The following is a 20,254-nucleotide window of genomic DNA, read 5'->3' as shown; positions in this document are numbered from 1 at the left end:
TAACAACCTGAATTTCTGGCTTCTCTTAAAAATGTGGGAATGTCTGTAAATCTCCTGCCATCTTTCCTACCTGGCAGCAATAAACCTGAACTGAGATGGGGTTGTACCCCCAGGCACTCTCTCTTCATTTGTCACCTGCCAGCTCCAAGGCGTTTGAGTTAGCTGCTACCTGGTATGCAGAACATCTTAACCAGTGCCTGTACCTAGAAACTGTAATAGCCGTTGTGTGTCCAGCCCTTCCCACGTAGAGGAGCTGGGAAGCAAGAGCCCAGTAAAGCAAAGTTACTGAAAGTCACATCATCCAAGAACTCCTGTAACTGAACTGGAACATCAGTAATCTTACTAGTATTAGCAGCTTTAGGCCCATTCGTGAGAAACATTTCAAGCTAGTGGACAAGAATGTATTTACATTCCCATCACATTGGGGTATTTAGCTGGAAATTCAAAAGGAAGTTCTCGAATCAGGAGAATGGCTCTGGTCAAATAGCATTTATATGGCCTGTCCTTTTCCCTGTTCTAATACATCTAGACAAAGCCTAGTTTTGAAATACTCCAGGATGCCTCATTGATCTTGATGGGGGAGGGGAGAGTGGGAAAATAGGAAATTCTCAAAATACTCTTAAAACATGATTGATAGACATCCTTGATGTAACTAAACACTTCTGCCATAGAGTATGAAATGAGAGAAGTGGCAGTAAGCAAGGGGCAATTTGGGGCACTTTGGCACTTTATTCTCCTCATGAGTACCTGCCACAAGGCCCTGCAAGTAAATAAGTAAATATGCAAACAGGTCAAATAATCCTTTTTACTATCGCAAAAGAAGCTGTAAGGTAAGTTACCCATGGCCCCCCACTGCCCCCCTGACTGATACCTCTAGATCTCTTCTTTTTAGGAATTCTGAGGAAATGTGGCTGATGGCAGCTTGCACCCCTCTTGCTGAAGGGTACTGTGAGTTAAAACAATGGGGATTGGGTCCCCTTCCTCAGAGCTGGCCATCCTTGCATTAGCGGATTCATAGCAAAGGAGGAGGTGGCTTTATGATTTGTTTTTCTGAAATCCATCTGACTGCACCCGACTCCCCTTCAAATTTGATCCAGGTGCTTGCTTGGGACTGTGATCTGAGTTACAGGATTTTAAAAAGTGACTGCGCTTGACTTTGCCCTGTTAGGGCTCCAGTATTCTGCGGAGGCCCCTTTGGCTGTAAATACTTGAGAAAAACTGAACATGAGGAACATAGAGAAAAATTAGATAAATTTTTAATACCCCTTTTTATATAGTGGCCTCCCAGTTAGCAAGCAAACTGTCCTCCCCCACAAAGCATATTTCAGAGGTCAGGCTGAGCTCAGGTAGAAATAAGTAAGCTCAACTGAACAGCAAGTTCTTAAATCTAAGATGGAAATGTGTGGCAGGATGTCCAGGAAGCACCTGGCATGAATTAGTTTCTTTGATCCTCACAATCACCTTAAGAGGTAGGAACTATTACTATCCCCCTATTTTGAGTAATGAAACTGAGGGACAGAGAATAAGGTAACTTGCCCAGTCCCAGAACTAGTAGATGGCAGAGGTAAAGGATGAGCCCAGGCAGCCCCACTGCAGGGTCCGCACTGTGACGGTGAGATGAATTTCTGGCCATCACAGGTTGCTGACCTCTCCGGGGCAGGCCTCACAGTGACAGGCTGGTGCACTTGTTTATTGTGGCATAGCCATTTTGCATCATGACACAGCATAATGCCATAAGCTCACAGAGACTTCATCTTACCTTTAATGACCTGAATTAGGTCTAAGAAAACTGCTAGCCAACAGTGACAGAATACTTAAATCACTTCAATGCCTTAAGAAGTGATTACATTTAATTCTCTTTGTTTTTGAATTTAGGTTCAACCAAATCTCCACTCTTAGCTGCACATTAAATGAATGTGGTCACTGCTTGCCTTTTCATCTTCTCAAATAATGGCTCTGGACCCAGAGTTAATAGCCCTTTCTTGAGTTCAAGCAATTCAAACAGCAGATGGGGCATCCTGGCAAATAAGGACATTTCTTCAGGGCATAACGCTGTCCTTGGTGTCCCTGATGGCCCTCTGTTGGTAGGATGGGTTCTGTGGGTTGTGTTTCCAGTAATGGCGGTAGACTTGTGCTGATCTGTCCCCAGCAGAACACCCCTGTAATGAGGGCTGGGATATGTGAGATGCCGGGCCAAATCTGTGGTTGTGGAAGAGTGAAGCTGCCTGGTATAAGGAGGAATTTAGGTTGATTGGCACCAAACACAGAACTTTCTCCATGCATCTGTGTATGGAGCATGTCCATCCTACTAGTTGGGTCTCTGCTGTACCACTTCTTCCGTTTTTTGCTTATTTATCAGTTAACCTTCAAATTAGAAATCCATCCTGTTTTACTCTTTAAAGCCTTGATATAATTTGACTTTAGTTGGGAAAACAAGTAAATCAACAAAGAACACAGATAACTTGTGAGGCTCCTCCTCTCCTATAAGCTGTGGTAATCAGATATAGCTGTTATGAGTGTGGGTCCTTGGATCAGGCTGCCTGAGTTTGAATCCTGGCTCTGTAACTTACCAGTTGTATAACCTTAAGCTCTGAATGTCTCAGTTTCTTCATCTGTAAAACAGGAATAATAATAAATGATGCTGTGAGGATTAGGATGCCTCATAGTAAGACCTCAGTAATTATTATCTCTATTTCCCATCTTCCTCAGGTCGTTCAGTGTTGTCTGTGACAAAGTTAAAAAGTTATTTGTTTTGGTAACAAAAAGTTAATTTTATTGTTTTGGGTCTCCCTCTTTTCTTTTTGCCTCTTGCACTGCTGTATGACAGTGCTCTCTTACCAAATGGCCTCTTCCTGTGATTAATATTTCAAATCTATAACTAGTCAAATAAACAGATACAAAAAATAAATAAAAATGCGGTAGTACTTAGTCTAACCTCACCCAAGTGAGGGCAGATGCTTGGCTGTTGCCATGGTGATGCACAGTATTTAGTAAAACACTTGGCCTGGGGGACATGTGATGAGTCATACTCATGGCTGGGTTGGGAGAGGGCAACTGCTTTCAATTAAAACCGCCAGCCAGACCAATAGCTGAGTTGGGAGACTCCCCTGTTTCCTGCAGTAAATCAGAGACATCTCAGGTCTGGGGGTTTGGTTGTACACATGGTTCATTTACCGTGTGAACATTTTCTCCTATTTTCTTTCTCTGGGTAGAGGGAACTATAGATACCCTTTTGCTCTTCCACGTATATCAAGAAACTGCAAACTTAGTTCTGATAAAAATAAGGTCTGTTTTCCCGTGCAGTCCAGACACAACTAAACCTAGAAAAGGCTTTTTTTGTGAGCTGCTTCTTCATTCATTCCCTGTCTCTTCACACATACTCATTGTCCATAAGTAAGCCATGCTGAAATGTGTTATTCAGCATTTTCTTTTTAGTAGGAGTTAAGCACATGGGAGGACATTTTTCAGACAGAAGTGTTTAAGCAACTACAGGCATTGTAATTTCAGGATGGAAAATCTGTACCAGATATGACTCCTCTGGAATTTACTATCTGGCTGAAGTCAGTAAATCAGCATCAAGCAAGCTGAGAAGCAGAGTGACATGCTATCCCCTGATTAGGATGTGCCATGGGTCTCAAGTGGTTAGTCTGGATTAATATTGCTCAATTGTCATTGATCATCCATAGAATATTGGGCAGGAGCAGAATTTACATATGCCCTCTAGGTCTTACTGAGCTGTCCTCATGCCCAAGGTACCAGGCTAGGCCATGAGCAGAGATGTAACGACTCTAAAACACAGCTCTTACCTTCTGAGAGTTTCTAATCTAAGTGAGAGAAGACAAAAAAAGCAGGAAAAAATAATTAGCAATAATATGATGAACAAGGTAATATAAAATGAATCGTATCAGCAATGGGTGATACATGTGTGGAAGAAAGAGAAATCACCATGGGTTGTGGTCAAGGCAGGTGGGATTTGAGATGAACCTTGAAGGATGGGTAGAGAAGGGGGAGAGGGCACTCAGGAATGGGAAAGACAAGAGCAACATGCAAAAGTCGAGTCTCAGCACTGGAACTTGGTCTAGGAAGGGGTGTTAGCACAGGCCTAAGGAGGGTCAGAAACTGAGGACAAGACAAGGCATAGGTGTGGGGTGTTATTAGCCTATAGTGGGGGGGGTGGGCGGTCAGCAGCCCAGAGCCTAATGATCGTGGAGCCAAACAAAACCAGGAGACACATGTAGAATCCAAAGGAGGCTATTTAAAAATTTGTGAGTTATGGCCTTGCCAAGAAAGGAAAAGACGAGAAGAATACAGAATTTGGTCAACTCAAATCATGCAATAAAGCACAAAAGTTTACAACGTAATTCCATTAGGATCAGAAGATCTGATGATATTACAGTGACTTGAGAGCCAAATAGAAGGTCTCATTAATAGAAAAAAAATTAAAAGTAAAAGCAAAATATAGTAAATCTATGAAGTCAATTTTAAATTACTTAAGGGCATTTAATTAATTTGTGAAGGCACACCTTAAAAGTGATTGTTGAATTTTGCTTGATTAATAACTAGAATATGAAGATTTATACTAGAAATACTAGGCTTTAAATTTTAACTTTAATAAACCAGATGTTAATCTTAAAAATCAAAGCATCTGCAAATAATTTTTTCTGTGTACAACTGGACACCAACAACCTGATCTTGGTGTGGGGCAGGTTTCAGTAGCAGACCTTCTGGGGAGGAAGTCCATGGCTGCCGCTGAAGAGCAGGGATGGCTGCAGGCCCAGCACAGCATGGAGGTGTCCGTGGTAGGCCAAAGGTGGTTCAGGCAGGCAGGTGGTGAGCACCAGAAGAGGGCTGTCAACCTTTGGGATTGAGGTTTGGGGAGGGACTTTAGTCCCTGGAAGCATGGAAAGGACCAAGATACAATGACAGCATAGGATCCCGGGCAGGAAATGGAGTCAGCTGTCAGACATTCTAAGTGGCAAAAGGTCTTCTCTCACAAGGTAATTGAGCACAGGGAAAAAGAGAACGTCTTATAAGGAAGAACATGTGGAAATCTAACTAAATATTTTGCTTTTGCTTTGTATCTGAAACCCTATGTAACCATGAATAGAACTGGTACTGTTCTCTTTGTTATACTGGACGTTAATTATCATTAATCTGGACCTTTAAGTAGAATTCAGTGTGCGCTGAGATCGGGCCACAATTCAGAGGCTTGATGTAAAGCACATTAGAACAGGAGGGCTTTTAAAAAATAATACTGACTTAGGTCCCACTGCTGACCAATTGAATCAATCAGAATCCCTGGGGTGGGGACCTGGCATCACTGTTTTTTTTTTTTTTTTCTTTTTTTGCGGTACGCGGGCCTCTCACTGTTGTGGCCTCTCCTGCTGCGGAGCACAGGCTCCGGACGCGCAGGCTCAGCGGCCATGGCTCACGGGCCCAGCCGCTCCGCGGCACGTGGGATCTTCCTGGGCCGGGGCACGAACCCGCGTCCCCTGCATCGGCAGGCGGGCTCTCAACCACTGCGCCACCAGGGAAGACCCATCACTGTTTTTTTAAAAAGCTCCCCCCATGATTTTATGCACATCCAGGGCTGATTTTTTGAACCACCAGTGTGATGGAAACCATGTTCTGAAATGGAAGCTGAAAGACTAGTTTTAGAGTCCCTGGTGTGAAATAGCTCACTGTTTATCCTCAGGGAAGTCATTTTGACTCTCTGGTTATCTGTTTACTTCACTAAATAAGATTGGCCCCTAACTAGTTCCAACATTCTGTGATTCACTGAGGAGAAACTGCCTTCTTTATTAGCTCAGATACTGACCTGTCCACAATCACAACCCAATGGCCCACTTATTCTGGAGGAATTTCACACCAGAAAGAAGATGCTTGTAGTCACTCCAGAGGCAGGCAGGGCTGGTCAGGAAAACAAATGAGAAAAGAAACAAATAATAGCAACAAGAAAAGCAGACTCACCTTCCCTTGGCTTGCCTGCATCCTTGTTTCTAAAGTAAACTTGAGGGCTTCCCTGGTGGTGCAGTGGCTAAGAATCTGCCTGCCAATGCAGGGGACACGGGTTCGAGCCCTGGTCCGGGAAGATCCCACATGCCGTGGAGCAACTAAGCCCGTGCGCCACAACTACTGAGCCTGCGCTCTAGAGCCCGTGTTCTGCAACAAGAGAAGCCACCGCAATGAGAAGCCTGTGCACCAAAACAAAGAGTAACCTCCACTCGCCACAACTAGAGAAAAGCCTGTGCACAGCAACAAAAACCCAATGCAGCCATAAATAAATAAATAAATAAAATAGATACAACATTAAAAAAAATAAAAAAATAAAGTAAACTTGAACAGGCAAAGAATAATTAACTCTCAGGAGGCTTATGTCTTGTGTTAATTTTCTATTGTTGCTGTAACAAATTACCACAAATTTAGCAGTTTAAACAACACAGATGCATTATCTTACAGTTCTCTAGTTTAGACGTTTGACATCGTTTCACAGGGCTAAAATCCAGGTGTCCACAGGTTACATTCCTTTCTAGAGGCTCTAAGGGAAGAGTTGTTTCCTTCCTCATTTGGGTTCTCGGCAGAATTAGTTCCTTGCTGTTGTAGGACTGTGATCCCTGAATCCTTGCTGGCTGTCAGCTGAGGGCTATTCTGGAGACCACCCACATTCCTTGACTCATGCCCCCTTTCCTCCCTCTTCAAAGTCAGCAGTGGTAGGTTGAGTCCCCCTTACCTTTCCAATCTCTCCTTCTCCCCTTTCTTCTCTCTAATCCAGCCAGGAAAGTTTCTCAGGACTAGTGTGATAACATGGAACCCACGCAGATAATCCAGGATAATCTCCCTATTTTAAGGTCCTTAACTATAATCACATCTTCAGAGTCTCTTTTGCCATGTAAAATGAAATATTCACAGGTTCCAAGGATTGGGATGAGGATGTGGGGGTGGGGGAGCATGGGGCGAATAAGGCATTTTTCTGCCCACACTATGCCTCTAGGTGAAGATTTTTTAAAAAGATAAGAAACAGGAGTGGGAGTTTGTGGTATGGGGTAGGTCTGAGTTTTATTTTCAGAATCACTGCCTACTGATCCTGGAGGGGATGAAAATATTTATCTGATATAAATGATTTCCCAGAGTAGGTGAATCCCAGACACTGAGAATGATAGGTCTTGTCTTTCTTTTTAGTTCAGGCATAAGGAAATAGCATGTCTAATTCTATTAGTGTACATTCTTTGAGAGCAGGCATCAGGAGCTAAAAACACCCTACCGGGCTTCCCTGGTGGCGCAGTGCTTGAGAGTCCACCTGCCAATGCAGGGGACATGGGTTCGTGCCCCGGTCCAGGAAGATCCCACATGCCGCAGAGTGGCTGGGCCCGTGAGCCATGGCCGCTGATCCTGCGCGTCCGGAGCCTGTGCTCCGCAACGGGAGAGGCCACAACAGTAAGAGGCCCGCATACCGCAAAATAATAATAATAATAATAAATAATAAATAAATAAATTTTAACAAAAAAAAAAAAAAAAAAAAAAAAAAAAAAAAAAAAACACCCTACCTTCTGGGCAGAATTTTTCATCCCTGTCCCATGGAATTCTCTGCTTTTCTAGGGATCCTTTTTAGAAAGAAGGTCTGGCCCTGTTGGTTATGCTTAATTTGCTTCCAGTTCGTCTTCTTTAGCACTAACAACATCAAGGAATGGAATTTGGGGCATTGACAAAATGAATGAAAGAAGCTTCAAAAAAGATGAAAATAATTTCTAATTTTCAGATCCTCCATATATTTAGGATATGAACTCCAAGTTAGACGGCTTTGAACTCTTAATACAGGAATGGCGAGGATCTATTTGTTCAGTAAGTATTTATTGGGTCCCCACTGAATACAAGACACAACAAGTCGAAAGATCTCTGAGAGGAAGAGGCAGGGTGGTGTTCTAATCAAAACAGGCATGGAGCCAACTCTGTGTTCTTGTGAAAGGGCTGGCCTTGTTGACTTAGAGTGTGTGTACCTCCCACAGTTGTTTAATGGAAGAGAGGACTCTGAGTCTCCCTGGTATATCCCTTAATTATATAGTCAATTTATTATTCAAAAGATTGTTTCCACTTTATAGCAGGAGGAAAAAAGATACAGTCTTTTGAATTTTTCTTAGCTTTCTTAGGAACATTTTTTCCTGGCACACTCTGGCAGAGAAAGGAAACAGGTTTGTTTTGAAGAGGATGGAAATATTGCATTCCAGTGCTTTCTACTCTGGTGGTTGATTCTGATAAGTGGAATTTGGAAAATGTTGCTGGAAAAAAATGATTTTTCCTGATCTTCCATTGAAATGTTGTGCCTGACTTTCTCTACGTTAATTTAACAGTGTCTTTGATTTGAAGGATTTCAGTTCTGGATATTGTAGTGTGCCAGAGTGGGAAAAGCACAGATGAAGAGAGACAAACAGGCCTAGATCGAAACCAGCCCTGCCACTCCTGGGTTATCTTATTTTGTGGGTCACTTAATCTCTCTAAGATTTTGATTTCCCTGTGAGGGAAATGAGATAACATCCACCTGTGTTAGCCAGGGTTCTTAGTTTATAACAGCAGAAACCAACTACACATTTAATTGCACACTTAAGCAGATAAGGATTTATTAAAACGGTATTGGATAACTCATGGAGTCTCGAGAAAGGAAAATGCATAGGAACAGGAGAGGCCAGGCAGCTGCCAGGACTACAGGGGAAGTATGTTACAAATACTTCTCCTCCACAGGTGGAGACAGCAGTGTCCTGAAGCTAGACACTGATGCTGCTGACACTGGACACTGGATGTTATATGGTACCTTTACCCTCTCTGCTTATGGAAACTCAGGATTGCTGCCCCCCTGCCCCGCCACCGAGTCAGTGGATTCTCTGCAGTCTCTAACTAGTGTCACTAACTTCCAATTCAATGTTTGGGGCAAGGTGTGTCTGCTTGGAGAACTTAGGTCATCTGCTGTTCTCTAGCAGTGAAGGAATCTGGGAAAGCAAGTATGTAGTGTTTCAGCTTTCAGTAGTGAGAGGTGGGCTCTCCCCATTCACCCAAACTCTGAAGACTGGAAAATTTCCAAACACAGGAAGAGGATCCAGATGCCAGGTAGCTCAAAAAACCCCTAAGAAAACCCAAAAAACACCCCCTACTGGAGTCCATTCCATTGGTAGCCCAACAGTGACCTACCTCCTTTTCCCTATATTTATACTTCCAAAAGAAAAAATTTCTCCCACTCAACCTAATGCAACTATAATTTGTATAATTTAAAATGCTTTCACTTTTCCCCCAAGGGGCATACAAAAATCTCATTTGTTCATCTCCATATTCAAGATCTGTAGGTGGTGTCCATTCCTTCTTCAGGTGTAGCATGATCCCATCTCAGTGTTCTGTAATATTATAGACTGAGTTGTAAAGTTAATCATCACCAACATACCCTATGTAAGAGAGAGAAAGAGAAAATTAGTTTAAATATGTATTTACATATATATCATTGCAAGAAAGAAACTATGGATAAATGCTATATTCCGTGCTACTGCATCAGGTCACAAGGCCAGAGTAAGTATTTGACTTCCGTCCTTCATTCCCCCATTCCACATCCTTTTATCTTGGCAGACTGATGTTCTTTTTTTTTTTTTTTTTTTTTTTGTGCTGGTATAGGGTTTATTGACAAAGGCAGAATTTCTTCAGGCAGGTATGTAAGGAGGTGGTGGTTCCTTCTCAGGCATCTTCACTGCCATTTCATAGGTTGGCAAAACATACTGTGGAGGTGCTTCAAAGGCAGGGTACACAGCAATCTCTGGCATGTTTCTGTTGTTGATATATTTGTAACACTTCCAAACACAGTTGATTAGATAAGCCTTAAAAATGATGAACAAGGCAAAGAATACAAGAACAATGAACAGGAGGCAGCTGGAGTCCAAAGCCAGGAGGTCGTCTTTATAGGGAAAATCAGGTAACTGATCCAGATACTCTTTGATTCTTGGCAAGTAAATGAGAGAACTGATAGCAACCAGGCAGCTGAGAACGAAGTCAGAAAGCCGGTAACAGAAGAACGGAATCAGCCAACCCACTTGATAAGAAATTGCTCCGTATACCAGCATTGAACTGATGATAAACATAAGAACAGAGACGGCAAAAAGAACACAGGCATTATCAGCCATTCTCTCGGACGAATAGTAATTGCCAATGACTTCATACTGAATGTTGACAGCTGGCATTGAGTTTGGATGTGTTACTTCCACAGTCAGCAAAATTGCCATCAACAGGTTGACGACCATGTACCAGGTCCCCAGGATGATCGTCCCGGTGCGGACATGGCAACAGCCGCAGCACCGGGTGCTGTAGAACCGGTCGCTGCGGCTCCGCTTGAAAGTCATGGACACCACTGGGGATCTGGCGGGCCTCGTTCTTGGCTGGGGCCCTGACAAACGCCTTCCGCCCAGCGGTTGAACTCAGATAACTCCGTCACTGTCCAAAATCAAACGACGCGTTTTCTAGCCCGCCCCCGGCCCGCGCCCCAGCCAGACTCTTCGCCTGATGTTCTTTATACAGTGGTGGTGTGACCCAAACCTCCACTCCTGGGGATCCAAGCCCTTGGCAGTCCTACCTGTATCTTTTCATTCTGGCCATTGGTCATCATGGCAGTACTAGGAGTTACCCCAAGGATCTCCTGCATCCAGCCATCCTCTTCCCAGCCTTATTATATGGCAGCATCCCTATTTCCTCTTAATATTCAGGGTCAACCATCTCTAACAACTCTGTAACAAGCAGAAAGCTGTTTCACCAGTGGCATCAGGAGTCTGACCTTGTAGTTGGCTCTTCAGGGCATGTTGAGATCTGCTCTGGTCAAAGGCTCAGGACAATGAGTGTCGGTGTGGGTCAATTGATAGGAGATGAACTGGCTTCCCCTTGTGCAGTGCCTCACTCAAATGGCAGAATCATCAGGGGAGGCTGTAACAGCCTCATTGGACAAGGAGGGAGTGGCAGCTTTGGTTGATGAAGAAGATTCAGTGAGAGTGAGATTTTTGAGTGCTCTGAGTTGGCCAAATGGTACCATATTTCCCAATTCCAGTACAGATATACCTTGGAGATATTGTGGGCTCAGTTTCAGGCCACTGCCATAAAGCAAATATCGTAGTAAACTGAATCACACAAATTTTTTGGTTTCCAGTGCATATAAAAGTTATGTTTACACTATAAGGTGTGCAATAGCATTAGGTCTAAAGAAACAATGTATGGTACCTTAATTTAAAAATACTTTATTGCTAAAAAATGCTAACTATCATCTGACAATGCAGGGTTGCCACAAACCTTCAATTTGTAAAAAAATGCAATATCTGTGAAGTGCAATAAAGTGAAGTGCAATAGAACGAGGTATGCCTGTACTTGGAGTTAAATTCTTTATGCTCAGTGCCCTGAATCTCACACAAAAGGTCTTGCAAGGCTATGAATTGAACATATAATTTGGTGACCCACAGAATGAAACTTTGTGATGTTTCGTGACTATCTCAGTCTTGTGGCCATAAGAGATAAGAGTTTTATATTTATTTTTTAAGCATTTAAAAAAATTGTGGTAAAATACAGATGAGAGCTTTAATTTTTGAGTTATATAGTTTTGGATTTCAGTCTACGTTGTGCAGGTAAAATGTAGGAATTTGTGCTCTTCGTTCTGTCCAGTAATATTAGAAGAAACCACTCTACTACATAGTCCTTGGAATGGAATTCCCTATACTGTTCATATTGGTCTATGATTGTTTTGGCCGTCATATCTTCCCTGCTTTGGTTCTTTATGCCACGTGACCACAGGTAAGCATTTAATTAGCAGAGATTCTTCATAGTTCCTGCTTCTCTGGGTCACTAGCTTCTGATTCAAGTCTGGATCTGTCTATCTGATAGGTGGCGCAGGTCTCCTGCTAATTTCCTAGTTGTAAGGGAGTCTTAGAAAATGAGTACCTGGCTTCCCAACCTTTTAGAGGGAGCCAGACTGCGTCCCACAAGACTCCTAAGATAGAGAATTCCTCAAACACATGCAGAGAATTCAGATGCTGGGCAGCCTGAAACCTGTCCAGGGTTTACTACAATTCCTTATGAGGTTGTTAGGGAGATTAAAAAAGATGATATATATAAAACATCTAACATAGTACCTGGTATGTATTACATCTCAATCAATGTTATTTCCTAGCATCTCCCTGGTTAATAAAATTAACAGGACTGTGAAAATATAGTTAGACTCAAGCATTGAAACTATGATGTATGATTTATATCAAAGTTTAATAGGCAGGGTAGGAAAGGTTATATTAAGGCATTGTCTTCTGATACTTTGAAAACTTCTATTTTTGGTAGAAATATTGACATTTTAATTGAGGAAAAGTGTTAATATACTAGTCCCTCAGCATCCATGGGGGGATTGGTTCCAGGACCCTCAGCGATACCAAAATTTGCAGATGTTCAAGTCCCTGTTATAAAATGGCATAGTACAGTCGGCCGTCCTCATCCAAGGATGCGGAGCCTGAGGATACCAGAGGGCCGACTGTATTCAACTTTTTCCCTAAAAAATTCTTTAATAAAATCAGTTCACCTATTTTTATCTCGTTCTTGTTATTATAAAGAAAATTAAAAATTAAACAAAATTGAGTCCATCTTCATCCATAGAAAGTTGTTTAGACTGGACATAGGTTCTGTATTGCGTTGATTTCTCGTTGGACAGGAACTTGTTCCTGCTTGCTGTTCCATCTGGGTGTCTGAGTTGGTTTTGCGTGTTTGGTTTAAATTTATGAATATGTATGAAAGGATTAGTAAAAATGAGAAAATACTGTTTTGACCTCCTAGCCAAATCTGAAATCAGAATGAAATTGTTCATGAATTTTCTAGTCACAAGCTGCATTGAAATTAGAGGCCCCAGAGGCATATTTATTGGCTTGGAAATATTATCTTCATCTGTTGGCTTCTATAAGCAGCAAAAGAATGTCACCACTGAAGATTTACTCTGCATGACTTGTGATTCCTTCACATGTACATACATGCATTAACTCATTCATCAAACATTTATTGAGCTCCTAGTACATATTGGATATTTTGTAGACTCTGAAAACACATGAAAAGACTTGGTCCCTGAACTTAAGGAGTTCACAGTCTAAACGTAGATGTTTAAAGCAAGTAGTTGTAGTGTAGTATCATGGTCCATGTATGTACAAGAAAAGTGGTGGCTCAAAGGAGAAAATGGTTAACTATAGTGGGGCAGGGTGGGGGATGTGGATTTGCAGAGGAAGAGGGACTTGAACTGAATCTCGAAGAATAACATAAAGGTGCCCTGGGAGAAGGGGAGAGGGCATTTCAGATAGAGGCATGGCTTGTGCACAAGCTTGAAGGCATGAAGTTGCCTGATGCTTTGGGGAACTGCAGGTAGTTTGGAGCATAGAGTGAGAGAGGGAATGGCAGGAGATGAGATTGGAGGGGTAGGCTGAAGCCAGACCTTGGCGAGACTTTGATGCCATGCTGAGGAATGTACACTTCATCCTAAAAGTACTGGAGAGCCATTGATATGATTTAAATGGGGCAGGTTTGAATTTAGAACAGTGACTCTGAAAGGCAACTCTATGATCAATGGGAAGTGGAGATGAGGGTGGAACAGAGTGAAATTGGAGGCAGGGAGATCAACAAGGGCAGAGAATATTGCAACGGTCCTTGTGAGAGAAGCTAGCAATGTCCATCTTTGACTCTGTCTCCATTCAATACGATGAAGGTATTGGAGCTGTAAGCTACAATTCAGTTTCCTGCAGCAGGTGGCAGAGGCAGCTAGCTGACCACCAAAGATTTGTGTTCCCCTTCCATGGCCTAGGGCAGTTGTTGGGAAGCAGATGCCCAGCCAGGAGCTACGTTAGCAAGTCCCTGACCTTGCATCTTGGTGGGGACATGTGACTGGTACTCACAGAGGAGTGTAAGTGGGGAAGGTGTTTACTTCAGGGCCAAGGCAGTTAAATATCAGATGTGGGCTCCTTCATACTCTCTGTTTTCCCTCTTTCCCTCCTCCCCCTTGTTGACTGAAGTCCCTGAGTTACCACTTGAAGGAGAGCTGCCAGGCCTGATTGGACTTTATTGCGCTGTTTGATGCAGCAGTTAACATACTCTGATACAGCCTCTCTTCTGTTGCCAAATTACAGAAATTTGTTATTAGACTTTGAGTATCTGCTGCTAACTTACTAAAGCTAACCGTAAATCAGTTCATCCAGTTATGGATTATTTTGACAGTGATACTACATAATTTGACCTAAGACCTACATAATTTGTGTCCTATTTATTGAAAGCTATTTTCATGATTTCTGGAGTTGGAGGTTGGTCCATTCTGTGTTCCACAGAGTATCTCAGGTGACAACCAGAAGGAAGTTGAACCATAGCATCGTATGCTGCTTCTCTGAACTGTGTCTTGCCTGTTTGGTTAAGTTATGCTGTAACTTGTTTTGAACACTGCTTCAAATTCTTTCCTTTTCATTTCCGCAAATATTTTTGGGAAACTATCCTGTGCCAGGCACATGTCATAAAGTTTTGCTTTGGGCCGAGAACTGTGCTAGATTGTTCTGGTGCAGTAATGAGCAAGTACTGAAACTTAGTGAGTGCTGAGGGAGAGAATTGAAGAAACTTTTACAAAATGATATGATAAGTGCTATGTTTGGGAAGAACAGGATGTTCTGAGAGCAGATAGAAGGAACACAAAACATGAATTTGGAAATTCAGGAAGGCTTCCTGGAGGAAGTGACATTTAAGCAGATATTTCAGGGTTGAATAGGAACTAGTCAGATGAAGAGTAGGAGGTAGAGTGTGCTAGGAGAAGAAAGATAGAATGTGTAAAGGCCTAGAAGAGCGAGAGCATGAAAGGAGCTGAAAGAAGGTCTACACACCTTGAGAACAGAGTGCAGATTGGGAAGTGGTAAAGGAGGAAGCAGGGCCCCAGTGATGAAGGGAATTGTAGACCATATTAGGGCACTATCTTAGGTTGAGGTACCCTGAAAGCAGCAACTGAGGCAAGGGTTTGGGCAGAAGTAGTTTATTTGGAAGGTGGTTCCAGGAAGCATGGTGAAGCATTGGGGAAGTAAGACAGAGAAGGAAGAAAGCTTGTAAAGGCTGTATTAACCAGCAGGGTACTGCTCTGGACAGCTGAAGCTCAGTGCCACCGGAGACCCCTGAGAGACCGTGTAGCACATGCCTCTTAGTTGTCACATTGATATGAGGAAGGAGGCACATTTATCCAGCACTGTTGTCCCTCGTGGGTTGGAGGTTGCTCCTGGGGGCCTGCCCCAGCTTCTCAGAGAATGCCCTCAGGCAGGCTGAGAGGCACAAAGTCATTGCCTGTATGGGAGCGGTCTGTAGGTGATATCCAGGGTGGGCCAATGGGTTGTGAGCAGGGCACTAACAGCAACACCTAAGTGTCTAAACTTTGCCCTAAGAACAAATGGAATCAACTGCAGGATTTTCAGGAATGCATTTTAGGAAGCTCACTTTGGCTGAATGGAGAGGGTTGATTGGAATGGGGCAAAACTGAAGTAGACAGATGAGTTAAGAGTTACTTTAATAAAATTGCCCTTCTGCTTCAATAAGCCCAAGTGACTTTTATTGTTTGAACCAAGAACCCCCAAAAGGTCAGCTTTTTATTTGTGGGGTGGGCTAGTGTAGGGAAAATGATGAGTATAGGTTTTTTAAAAATTAGACTTTATTTGTTTAGAGCAGTTTTAGGTTCAGAGCAAAATTGAGCAGAAAGTACAGGGATTTCCCATATACCCCCTGCCTCTACCCACACCCAGCCTTCTCCCCCTTTATTAACATCCCCCACCAGAGTGGTAAATTTGTTACAGCGATGAGCCTACATTGAGGTATCATTACCATCCAGAGTCCATAGTTTACATTAAAATGTTCACTGTTGGTGTACATTCTATAGGTTTGGGAAAATTTATGATGACATGTATCTACCATTATAGTGTCATTCAGACTAGTTTCACTGCCATCTGTGCACCACCTGTTCATCCCTCCCTACCCCTTAGCCCCTGGCAACCACTGATCTTTTTACTGCCTTTTCTAGATATAGTTGGAATCATACTCTATGTAGCCTTTTCAGATTGCTTCTTTCACTTATATGCATTTAAGTTTCCTCTGTGTCTTTTCAAAGCTTATAGCTCTTTTTAAAATAAATAGCTAAATAATATTTCGTTGTTTGGATATACCACAGTTTATTTATACATTCACCTACATCTTTGTTGCTTCCAAGTTTTGCCAGCTATGAATAAAGCTGCTATAAACATCCATGTGCAGGTTTTTATGTGGACATAGTTTTTTCAGCATGTTTGGGTAAATACCAGAGAGCATGATTGCTGAATTGTATATTAAGAGTATGCTTAGTTTTGTAAGAAACCTCCAAACTGTCTTCCAAAGTGGCTGTGCCAGTTTGTATTCCTACCAGCAATGAGTGAGAGTTCCAGTTGCTCAACATCCTTGTCAGCATTTGGTGTTAATCAGGGTTCTAGATTTTGGTCATTCTAGTGTATATGTAGTGGTATCTCATTGTTGTTTTAATTTTCATTTCCCCAATGACATATGATGTGGAGCATCTTTTCACATGCTTATTTGTATCTTCTTTGGAGAGATATCTACTAAAATCTTTAGCTCATTTTTTAATGGGCTATTTTTTTTTCTTATTGTTGAGTTAAAGTTCTCTGAATATTTTGGATAACAGTCCTGTATATGTCTTTTGCAGATATTTTTTCCCAGTCTGTGGCTTGTCTTTTCCTTCTCTTCTCGCAGAACAGAAATTTTTAGTTTTAATAAAACCTATCTTACCAGTTCTTTTTTTCATGGATTGTGCCTTTGGTGTTATCTAAAAAGTCACCATTAAACTTAAGGTCATTAGATTTTCTCCCATGCTATATTCTAAGAGGTTAATAGTTTTGCATATTACATTTAGGTCTGTGATCCATTTTGAGTTAATTTTTATGAAGGTGTAAGGTCAGTGTCTAGATTAATTTCTTTTGGCATGTGGATGTCCAGTTGTTCTAGCACCATTTGTTAAGAAAATTATCTTTGCTCCATTGTATTGCCTTTGCTCCTTTGTCAAAGATCAGTTGACTATATTTATGTGGGTCTATTTCTGGGCTCTCTTTTCTGTTCCATTGATCTATTTGTCTGTTCTTTCACCAAGTCATCCAGCTTTGTTCATCTCCTTCAATATTGTGTTGGCTATTATGTGTCTTTGCCTCTCCATATAAACTCTAGAATCTGTTTATATCCACAAAACAAATTTCTGAGATTTTAATTAGGATTGCATTGAATCTATAGATCAAGTTGGGAAGAACTGACACTTTTTCTTTCTTCTTTTTCTTGAAATATAGTTGCCTTACAATATTATATTAGTTTCAGGTGTACAACATAGTAATTTGATATTTGTATAGATTATACTACATACAAAGTTATTATAAAACATTGACTATATTCCCTGTGCTGTACATTACATCCTTGTAAGTTATTTATTTTACACTTAGTAGTGTGTACCTCTTAATCCCCTTCACCTATTTTGCTCTTCCTGCCACCCTTCTCCTCTCTGGCAGGCACTAGTTTGTTCTCTGTATCCGTGAGTCTGTTTCTGTTTTACCTGTTCATTTGTTTTATTTTTTAGATTACGTATATAAGTGAAAACATACAGTGTTTGTCTTTCTCTGTCTGACTTATTTCACTAAACACAATACCCTCCACATCCAGAAGAACTGACATCTTGACAATATTGAGTCTTCTATCTGTGAATGTGGACTATTTCTCCATTTATTTAGTTCTTTGATTTCTTTCATCAAAGTTTTGTAGTTTTCCTCATATAGATCTTATACATATTTTGTTAGATTTGTATCTAAGTATTCATTTTTGGGGGGGTGCTATTGTAAATGGTATTGTATTTTTAATTTCAAATTCCACTTGTTCATTGCTGGCATATAGGAAAGCAATTGACTTTGTATCCTGCAACCTTGCTATAATCACTTATCAGTTCTAAGAGACTGTTTTTTTTTTAACATCTTTATTGGATATTAGTTCTAGGAGATTGTTTTTTTTTAACATCTTTATTGGAGTATAATTTCTTTACAATGTTGTGTTAGTTTCTGCTGTATAACAAAGTGAATCAGCTATAGGTATACATATATCCCCATATCCCCTCCCTCTTGCGTCTCCCTCCCATCCTCCCTCTCCCACCCCTCTATGTGGTCACAAAGCACTGAGCTAATCTCCCTGTGCTGTGTAGCTGCTTCCCACTAGCTATCTATTTTACATTTGGTAGTGTATATATTGTCAATGCTACTCTCTCACCTTGTCCCAGCTTACCCTTCCCACTCCCGGTGTCCTCAAGTCCATTCTCTACATCTGCGTCTTTACTCCTGTCCTGCCCCTAGGTTCATCAGAACCTTTTTTTTTTTTTTTTTTTAGAATTCATATATATGAGTTAGCATACAGTATTTGTTTTTCTTTTTCTGACTTACTTCACTCTGTGTGACAGACTCTAGGTCCATCCACTTCACTACAAATAACTCAGTTTCGTTTCTTTTTATGGTTGAGTAATATTCCATTGTATATATGTGCCACATCTTCTTTATCCATTCATCTGTCGATGGACACCTAGGTTGCTTCCATGTCATGGCTATTGTAAATAGTGCTGCAGTGAACATTGTGCTACATGACTCTTTTTGAATTATGGTCTTCTCTGGGTATATGCCCAGTAGTGGGATTGCTGGGTCATATGGTAGCTCTATTTTTAGTTTTTTAAGGAACCTCCATACTGTTCTCCACAGTGGCTGTATCAATTTACATTCCCACGAACAGTGCAAGAGAATTCCCTTTTCTCCACACCCTCTCCAGCATTTATTGTTTGTAGATTTTTTGATGATGGCCATTCTGACCGGTGTGAGATGATACCTCATTGTAGTTTTTTTGGTTTTTTTTTGCGGTACGCGGGCCCCTCACTGCTGTGGCCTCTCCCGCTGCGGAGCACAGGCTCCAGACATGTGCCCACGGGCCCAGCTGCTCCGCGGCATGTGGGATCCTCCCGGACCAGGGCACGAACCCGCGTGCCCCGCATTGGCAGGCGGACTCTCAACCACTGCGCCACCAGGGAAGCCCCCTCATTGTAGTTTTGATTTGCATTTCCTAGGAGATTTTTTTGTCAATTCTTTTGAATTCTATACATAAATGATTATGTCATCTGTGAACAAAGACAGTTTTACTTCTCCCTTCCCATTCTGCCTATCTTTTGTTTACTTTTTCTCTCATTGCATTAGCTAGGACTTTCAGTATGATATTGAAAAGCAGTGGTGAAAGGGGATATTCTTACTTTATTCCTGATCTCAGTGGGAAAGCTACTTGTTTCTCAGCATTAAGTATGATGTTAGCTAGAGGGTTTTTTGGTAGATGTTTTTCATCAGGTTGAGGAAGTTCCCCTCTATTCGTAGTTTACTGATAGTTTTTATTACAAATAGGTGTTGGGTTTTAGCAAATGCTTTTTCTGTATATGCTGATATGATCAAGTGATTTTTCTTATTTAGCTTGACTTGGTGGATTACATTAATTTATATTAAAAATTTTTTATTTTATATTGGACTATAGTTGATTTACAATGTTATGTTAGTTTCAGGTGTACAGCAAAGTGATTCAATTATACATATACATATATCTATTCTTTTTCAGATTTCCCATATAGGTTATTACAGAGTACTGAGTAGAGCTCCCTGTGCTATACAGTATGTCCTTGTTGATTATCCATTTCATATGTAGTAGTGTGTATATGTTAATTCCAACCTCCTAATTTATCCCTCCCCCCCACCTTTCCCCTTTGGTAACCATAAGTTTGTTTTCTAAGCCTGTGAATCTGTTTCCGTTTTGTAAATAAGTTCATTTGTGTCATTAATTGATTTTTTTTTAATTTTTTTTAAAATTAATTAATTTATTTATTTTTGGCTGTGTTGGGTCTTTGTTGCTGCGCACGGGCTTTCTCTAGTTGTGGGTAGCGGGGGGCTACTCTTGGTTGTGGTGAGTGGGCTTCTCATTGCGGTGGCTTCTCTTGTTGCAGAGCACAGGCTCTAGGAGCCTGGGCTTCAGTAGTTGTGGCACATGGGCTCAGTAGTTGTGGCTTGCGGGCTCTAGAGTGCAGGCTCAGTAGTGGCGAACGGGTTTAGTTGCTCCGTGGCATGTGGGATCTTCCCAGACCAGGAATCAAACCCATGTCCCCTGCATTGGCAGGTGTATT

General features: G+C 41.6%; 1 protein-coding gene across 1 annotated transcript; it reads right to left on the bottom strand.

The window, feature by feature from the left end:
- Window positions 1-9,641: 9,641 nt before the first annotated feature.
- LOC308613120 (lysosomal-associated transmembrane protein 4A-like) lies at window positions 9,642-10,502 on the bottom strand. The gene has a single exon (XM_081226130.1). It carries the CDS (start codon window positions 10,365-10,367, stop codon window positions 9,675-9,677), a length of 693 nt encoding a protein of 230 aa, XP_081082256.1. The 5' UTR covers window positions 10,368-10,502; the 3' UTR covers window positions 9,642-9,674.
- Between the last annotated feature and the right edge of the window lie 9,752 nt (window positions 10,503-20,254).

This window comes from Mesoplodon bidens, assembly GCF_964165515.1.
Source record: "Mesoplodon bidens genome assembly, chromosome: 2".
Lineage (NCBI taxonomy): Eukaryota > Metazoa > Chordata > Mammalia > Artiodactyla > Ziphiidae > Mesoplodon > Mesoplodon bidens.
Note: the sequence above shows the minus strand (reverse complement) of the source record. Positions and strands in the feature narration are given on the sequence as shown.